The following is an 8,598-nucleotide window of genomic DNA, read 5'->3' as shown; positions in this document are numbered from 1 at the left end:
CCTTTACTGCGGAGTCTTCCTCGTCTTATTGGTGGTTGTGGTCATTACAGGTAAAAACACAGTGACCTTTGTAACACTGAAGTGTCTCATTTATACTTCCTGGAATCTGACTGTTTGTGGACAGGCCAGAAATATATGAGTCTTATTCTGGTCGTCATGGGACGAGTGTGTCACAGGTGCTGTTTTAACCCAGACACTGGACACGTTTCAGATGGCTTTAATGGTTTGGATCAGGGCCGTCACACACTGTGGGCCACAAACAGCCCACAGACCAGTGAAGCGCCCCCTACTGTCAGTATGAAGACGTCACATATTGTTTTTCTACATGATAAAGAAAGAAATCTGTCAGCAGACTCTTTGGATTTAACTGACACAACCGTCCAGTTTTTGTCTCCTATAGAAAGTCCAGAGTCCAGAAGACAAAAATATTGTCCATAATAATAATAATAACAATAATAATAATAACAATAATAATAATGATAATAATAATAACAATAACAATAATAATAATAACAATAATAACAATAATAATGATAATAATAACAATAATAACAATAATAATGATAATAATAATAACAATAATATTGATAATAATAATGATAATAATAATAAGAACATTAACAATAACAATAATAACAATAATAATGATAATAATAACGATAATGATAATAATAACAATAATAATGATAATAATAACAACAATAATTATAATAATAATAACAATAATAATGATAATAATAATAATAACAATAATAATAATAACAATAATAATGATAATAATAATGATAATAATAACAATAACAATAATGATAATAATAATGATAATAATAACAATAATAATAATATTGATAATAATAATGATAATAATAATAACAATAACAATAACAATAATAACAATAATAATGATAATAACAATAATAACAATAATAATAATAACAATAACAATAATAATAATAACAATAATAATAACGATAATAATGATAATAATAATAACAATAATAATGATAATAATAATGATATTAATAACAATAATAATAATAACAATAATAATAATAATAACAATAATAATAATAACAATAATAATGATAATAATAATGATAATAATAACAATAATAATGATAATAATAATAATAATAATATTGATAATAATAATAATAACAATAACAATAATAACAATAATAATGATAATAATAACAATAATAACAATAATAATAACAATAATAATAATAACAATAATAATACTATTAATAATAATAATAATAATACTATTAATAATAATAATAATAATACTTTATCACGCCACAGGAAAAAGGAGACTTTTGTGAGAGAAGGGAGAAATAAATGATTATGGAATATCAGCATCCTGGTGGGAGGTGAGAAAGATGGAGCTGCAGCACTACAGTGGTCTGTGAAGTTAGAGGTGTTATTACAGTGTTATTAAGGCATCAGGTGAGAATGAAGAGTATACACCACAGTAACTCACCAATAATCCATTTCTGTGCATGTGAGGAACAGTAGTGTGTAAAGCTGTGGAGGGAGAGACCAGCGTTATTTATGCAGCACCAAACCCTAACAGCCGCCTCAGGGTGCTTTACATTAGTAGAGCCCACGATGATACAGAGGAAACCCAACAATCATGTGACCCCACGAGTGACAGTGGGAGGAAACCTCCAGGAGGACCAGAAACACAGAGACAGATTTCATGATTTCCACAGGAGCAGAGGAAAGTGATGTAGGTCTTAATTATATGAATTCTGTTAATGAGTGAGCACACTTCCACCTCTGATAATCATCTTAAATCTGCACAACAACAGGAGCAGAGAGATGATTGGCCTTTCTTTGTATTCACTTGTGTTTTTGTGATTGTTTAGTTGTGTTTGGGGGTTTTAACAGTATCCACAGGAAACACATGATGAGGTGTGTCCCAGACATCCTGCAGCAGAACCATCATGAATGTTCGTTTCCATTTGTTGTTGTGCAGACAAACAAAGACGTGCTGCAGACTCATCACATCATTTGTTTGTGCTCCGTGCAGTTCTGCTCGGTATTGATCGTGCTGTCTCCTGATTGGTCTTTGTCATTAGTAGCTGTGGGGACCGATCGTTCTGATGTTTGGCCGATGATCCGAATCTACAGAGGAGGCTTCCTGTTAATAGAATTCCTCTTCCTGTTAGGTATGGACACACAGACACACACTGGAGCTCATGTGCCAGGTTTGGAGTCATTAACTCGTGTCAGAGGCAGGAAGTCAAACTACTCTGTTGTCTTGCAGGCATCAACACTTACGGCTGGAGGCAAGCAGGCGTCAATCATGTGCTCATATTTGAACTGAACCCCAGAAACAACCTGTCCCATCAGCATCTGTTTGAGGTCAGAGGTCAGATTGAACCAAAGTCGTGTTCTTATAGAGATGATGTAATAATCCCCCTCCACGGGGAAAGGTGCTGACTGCGTCGCTGTGTGTGCAGATTGCAGGTCTGCTGGGGGTGCTGTGGTGCGTAAGCCTGCTGTCCTGTCTCTTCAGCGACAAGATCCTGGTGCCCATGCAGGCCAACCCTCTGGCTCTCTACGGGCTCTTCTTCCTCTTCCTCATCAACCCCTTCAAGACCTGCTACTACAAGTCACGCTTCTGGCTGCTCAAGCTTCTGGTGACGGCGCTGACCACAGCCTCTACATCATTCTTTTTGTGTGGTTAAGCTTTTATTCTGAAGAGGGCTCTTCCTGTGACGTCTTCCTCCACAGTTCCGAGTGGTGACGGCTCCGTTTCACCGTGTTGGCTTCGCAGACTTCTGGCTGGCCGACCAGCTGAACTCCCTGGTGGTGGTGCTGATGGACCTGGAGTACATGATCTGTTTCTACAGCTTCGAGCTGGACTGGACCAAACACAACGGGCTCATCAGCAGAGGTGAGATGTTCGCCGTTCACGCGTACGTCAGAGCAAGCCCGTGGCTAAATGTCGTCCTCTGCAGGTAACGATGTGTGCAACTCGTACTCGTATGGCGTCCGGGCGGTGATCAAGTGTCTCCCCGCGTGGTTCCGGTTCGTCCAGTGTCTGCGCCGTTACCGTGACACCAAGCGGGCCTTCCCTCATCTGGTTAATGCTGGCAAATACTCCACCACCTTCTTTGCTGTCACCTTCTCCGCCCTCTACAGCACACACAAAGGTAGGCTGACAGACGCCGTGCCATCCTGAGATCGCTCTCTCCCCTGTGTTGTTATTATGGGATGGAGCTCTAATGGCAGGCTGTAAGTTACTCTGATGTCCCGCCCACAGACGCAGGCTCCGAGGCCCAGATCTTCTTCTATCTGTACATTGGCTGTTTGGCGGTGAGCTCGTGTTACACTCTGGTCTGGGATCTGAAGATGGACTGGGGACTGTTTGACCGCAACGCGGGAGAGAACACCTTTCTGAGAGAGGAGATCGTCTATCCACACAAGGTGTGACACCACACAAAGAGGCTGCAGCGCCTCCTGTGGCCGCTCGGTTTCCAAATGTCCTGCTGCTGCTAACCCTCATCCACAGATCTAAACAGCAGCACATGTTGTTATAGAGGTGGCCATAAACAAGTTAAACCCATTTGGACAGTGAAGGAATGTCAGGATTCTTGCTCAGAAAAAGGATCAACATGCTCTGAAGTCAGAGCACAAAAACCTTTTTGTAACAAAATATCGATTTCTGCTGTCCCTGTATCCATACATTATTAGCAAACAAAATATCACCATGCTACACAGTATCCATTTTTCCCCAGCCCTAGTTGTTATGTAGTCACACAGCATGAATGTGAAGCGCCGTGCTTTGTTGTGCGTCCTGCAGGCCTATTACTACAGCGCCATCGTAGAGGACGTGCTGTTACGCTTTGGATGGATCTTAACGGTCACCGTCACCACACTCGTCACGTTTGACGGCCTCTCTGACATCTTTGCTACAGTCCTGGCCCCGCTGGAGGTCTTTAGGTACACCAAGTCTTTTCCCAACTTTGCCTCTTTATTCAGCCCTCTGGTTTTTCTCAGAGTTCATTCCTAACTTTGTGTCTTGTATCTGCAGCCACAGTTTGGGCTCAAGTAACAGAAACTCAGTAACGGGTTAATGTTTGCTCCTTGTAGGCGCTTTGTGTGGAACTTCTTCCGCTTGGAGAACGAACATCTGAACAACTGTGGTGAATTCAGAGCTGTCAGAGACATCAGCGTGGCTCCGCTCAACGCCGACGACCAGACGCTCCTGGAGCAGATGATGGACCAGGAGGACGGCGTGAGAAACCGACAGGGCAAGAAGAGCTGGAAGAGGAGCTACAGTATGAGTCTGCGCAGGCCACGTCTGGCCTCGCAGTAAGTCTTTCCCCGTCTATCTGAGTGCAGACGTGCAGACGTGGGCCCTCGGTCACGCAGAGGAGACGCATGTTTCATCGATCACACGTAGAAGAATGTAGCTTCATGCAAAACAGAGAAACTGGAACGTCATTATAGACACAGTCAGTCAGCGCAGTGATCTCTGGGGGGTTAGCTCATGGTCCTGCAAACGTTAGCTATCTCAGGTAGTTGTTTACTTGCACAGCGATCTGCTTCATGGTAAAACCTGATAACCTGTAAAGACCTCAGGTTGTTATGTTCACACGTAGTAAACCGCTGACTCAGGAAACAGATGATTGGATGTTTAAAGGTACAATCCATACAATATTGATTGTAAATAAGGTTAGCACGTTGTTAAAGCAGGCCATACAAAAGGCGTCATACGCGTGTCGGAGCCACGGCTCTTTGAACACGCGTGAGACAGACGACATCAGCTCAGTGATCAGTCGTGCACTTGAGTTCCCACTTTAAGAGCTTCCTTCCTGTTTCTCCTTTTAGGTCCAAGACTCGTGACACCAAGGTTCTGATAGAGGACACAGACGATGACTCCTGACATCAGGCCACGCCCCTCGCCTGGGTCCAGAATTTATTCAAAGGAGGAACCTCCACCTCCTAACTGAGGATCTACCCAGAGAGCGGGCGTTGAGCTCCCAACCAGGGACGAGTTTGAAGCTCGTTCCTACGTCATCTTGTTTTTCTCTGCTTGGGTTCAGGACTGCTCGGACGGATGAACTCTGACCTCTTAAACAAACAGCCCAGCTACGTGTCCAACCTGCTGTCAACGATCCCCGATGGTGGGCTTCTCACTTAAACTCTACTTTACCCAGGCAGCCCCCCAGAGGTGGATTCTTAAACTACACCCACTCCTCACAGCCTCAGCACAGCATGAGTGAAACACCAGTGACATCTTCCATCTCCCAGTGCCGTCTCAGTGCCACACCACTCCCATACAGGGAGAGGCCCACAATTGAAGCCTGCCCGCTCCCAGGAAACGACTGGGCAGAGGCCTGCAGTAGATTATGTAGTAGCTGAAGACATTAGAAACCACCCTGAACTTTGCCCCTCGGGGTTAAAACGAGTCGTCCTCCTCAGCAGACGGTGCTGATGGACATCTGGTACCTGTGGCTTCCCTGTGCTGTTCAGCGTGACCACTCAGTCATCACAGAGCTGCCTACCTGCACCTTACATGCTTTAGAAACATGCACTTTGTAGGAGCGTGAGACGGACACGTCTCGACACGGATGTGATTCATCGTTGTTGGACGCTCAGCCATTATTCACCATAAGGAGACAGAAACTTCTCTTTGTACCTGTTGTTGTAAATGTACCACGGACCAAAGTTCAGTGTGTGGGAATATTTAGAGAGTGCCACACAGAAAACACACTAGTGCTGCCGGCTGTTCGGCTGTGGAGCTACGAAGGAATTTCTTTTGCTTTTGAAGGATGAACGACCATCATCCGGTTGTAGTTCCCACTCACCCGCCCGGGAAATGGTTTGAATGTACATCACATTATTTGTACAGGTGTAAGTGTGAGATCTGCCAGCTCACCAGGTTTGAACAAACGTATGTTGTCCCTGAAACCGTGATTTGAAAACCTGAAGACTGTTTGAGTAGAAACTGTTGGTTTGTGCAACATGTCGTCTTTAGGCTGGTTCACTGAGGGTGGAGACAGAGGTCACCTGTCTGTCATCTGTCTATCAGCTGATTGGCTACCTGTATGCTAACTTGGGTGTGACTGGGCTGAAGCTTGACAGCAAGAAATACTGAAGTGTGTGTGTGCAGCACAAAGCTGTGAGTCTTAAGAAGAAACAGTCTTAGTTGTTGCCGTATCGACCGTCCTGCAGCAGGGGATTCCTGGTTAGTGCGCCATCATCAACAGCTCGCACACATCAGTCTGTTTTCACTCATCGTTTCTGCCTGGTGTTGTTTCATAGAGACGACACTGGAGGAAAGGCTTTCCTAAGCTCGACCATCGGTTTCTCTTCACGCGTCTGACGCTTCTACAAAGTGTTGGATTCTCATTGTTTTTATGTTTTATTGTTTTATGCATCATACTTAGTTTTAATGTTGTGTGGATGCATTTGGAAGTCCTGGCGTGCGATGGCCTAAGTCTGCACTTTTCTCTGTGGAGCCTCGTTGGGATGTTTCTGCTCTGCTGTGTTTGCCTCAGGACGGAGTGAGACTGAGGCTCGTTCAGTCCTCACAGTGCATCCAAACACACGTTTGCGTCTTAATGTTTTACACTTGGGAAGTTCTGGTTTGGATCCTCAGTTTCTCACCTGAATAAGAAGCACGTTATCGTCGGGTAACAACATTCCCACAGTTTCTGTTTTTTCCTTATTATTGAGCTAAAATACAGACACATAGATTCCACAGTATATAAACGTTAATTATCATTTATGATCACTCACTGCTGAGATTCGTCCACCACATTAAACATGATTCCAGTCACCAGATTAAAACACAGAGCGTGCTCCCTGATTGGTCGGTGAGTGCTTCCTGTTAGCTGTTGCTACGTGACTTCCCCGTGATCGCCAGGGTTGCTCGCAGTTTGCGTGGAATATGCTGACTTAGCGGTTTCCTCCGAGCTGTGGGAAGTGTGTCCCGTCTGGAATTGGAGAACTTTTTCCTTCAAAGTAAAAGCTGCGCCTCAACACATTTAAGGTGCAGCTTTTACTCTGAAGGGGAACGTTGTGTTTCCAGTCGCGCTTCTCACATGATCAGTTCTGCAGGGGGCGTGGCCAACAGGTGTGTGCAGACACGTCAGCATCTTCCATGCAAACTGCAGACTAACAAGCACTCACTACATACCTGTGACCAGTTTCACCAACCAGTCAGAACATACGGCTGCTGGTGACCTGATGGTCACCTGACCGACCGTCATGAGGCCGACGGGCCGTCACCACATGGTCACTGAAAGGAAACAGTAAAGATGATCTGCAGAGACCATCGCTGCGTTAGAGCACATGATGAGTGTTAGCTGTTAGCTGTTAGCAGGAGGTGTAATGTCAGCCCGACTGACTGACTCCGTGTAGCTGACCGTCCAGGATCGGACCAGGATGTGATGCTTCTGTTTCCCACCTGAAACATGGAGCTCTGACAGGGTTGAGCAGTTGGATGTGTGTGTATGTAGCAGTGTTCATGCTGGCTCTGTAAGTGTGGAGTCAGAACGACCTGGCGGTGCGTTTCCCTGCATCCTGTGTCTGCTTTCAGTTTCAGCGAGCGCTCCGGGAGCTGCTCGTTCCTCACTCACACATTCCTGCACTCTAACATTCCCACAGCGACCATTTGAAAACCTCGTTTCCTGATACGTTTCCAAGCATTTGCCGACTGTAGCTCGAGCTCAGGGTTCATGTCCGTCACAGACACGCTGAGCGTGACGGGGCGTCCTCGGGTAACCATCAAAGAGCAGCGCGTGTTTGACGCAGTCGCTCCACCCAGAGACGAGTCAGTCCTGTGTTCGTACTGTTACTCTGTAGCTGCTCAGGTTTCACGTTGACACACAAATACAGCAAAGCCATCGATGCGTTGTGAACAGTGTGTTTCACGTTGGCGGGAGAGTGGGAGACGCGATGAAGATTTGTACTCAGGATATTGTGAGCACACTTGCACCTTAACATGCTAACTCACGAGCAGCTGCGACGCCCCCATCACCCTGTTTGTCTGCTGTTGTGCATCCAAGTCCAGGACCAAATAACACGGTGTGATGCAGGAAGTCTATGCTGGGCTTCTTTTCATGCATTTACATTGAATGCATCAGCTGCTTCATGGTTTCAGCTGCAGGCTGACTTGGCTGTTTTATTTTACACTCCGTTTTTATAACCTGTGAGATTTTAAGTAGAAATGTTTGATGTTATGACAGACAGGTGACGCCCTCCACCCTGATGAAGCTGCCCAGCAGGAGAGTGTAGGCCTGGGACTTCACTACGATGTTGGGATGGTCAGAAACGTGCCACCAAAAGCCAAATCGAATGTTTGATCTAGTTTGTGATTTTTCCCTTTTTAGTTCACATATTTTAATCCATGTTGAAATTTAAATGTTAATTTTGGTCAAAATGTTTTGGATGACATTATACATTTGATATGTTTCACGGTTCAAATAAAACGTTGTATAGAGACCTGTGTTAATATTTCAACACCTCACCAAGTGGGAGATTGAGTCCAGCCTTGAACGGTGGAATCTGCTGCTTTTGAGAAAGTCTGAACCCTTGTGATGTCCCAACATTTCACACTGGACAGCCGACTCTGAA

The 8,598-nt window shown here is 44.6% G+C and overlaps 1 protein-coding gene across 2 annotated transcripts in view; it reads left to right on the top strand.

Moving 5' to 3' along the window:
- LOC102779432 (solute carrier family 53 member 1) overlaps nt 1-7,992 on the top strand; it is a 41,102-nt gene extending 33,110 nt beyond the window's left edge. Inside the window, exons 7-16 of one of the 2 annotated variants that reach the window (XM_087850549.1) lie at nt 1-50; nt 2,088-2,174; nt 2,273-2,370; nt 2,469-2,648; nt 2,743-2,905; nt 2,970-3,164; nt 3,275-3,438; nt 3,815-3,954; nt 4,105-4,326; nt 4,846-7,992. The exon at nt 1-50 is cut by the window's left edge and continues 32 nt beyond it. In XM_087850549.1, the coding sequence (XP_087706675.1) occupies nt 1-50; nt 2,088-2,174; nt 2,273-2,370; nt 2,469-2,648; nt 2,743-2,905; nt 2,970-3,164; nt 3,275-3,438; nt 3,815-3,954; nt 4,105-4,326; nt 4,846-4,900 (1,354 nt within the window). In that variant the 3' untranslated portion in view covers nt 4,901-7,992. Of the gene's footprint in view, nt 51-2,084; nt 2,175-2,272; nt 2,371-2,468; nt 2,649-2,742; nt 2,906-2,969; nt 3,165-3,274; nt 3,439-3,814; nt 3,955-4,104; nt 4,327-4,845 lie in introns of both variants that reach the window. The other variant, XM_087850548.1, reaches the window with a different exon arrangement.
- Nucleotides 7,993-8,598: the final 606 nt, after the last annotated feature.

The sequence above is a fragment of the Neolamprologus brichardi genome, chromosome 14 (assembly GCF_056152115.1).
Source record: "Neolamprologus brichardi isolate AB-2024 chromosome 14, ASM5615211v1, whole genome shotgun sequence".
In the NCBI taxonomy this organism is placed as follows: Eukaryota; Metazoa; Chordata; class Actinopteri; order Cichliformes; family Cichlidae; genus Neolamprologus; species Neolamprologus brichardi.
The sequence above is the reverse complement of the archived record's forward strand: the minus strand, read 5'-3'. Positions and strand labels throughout refer to the sequence as shown.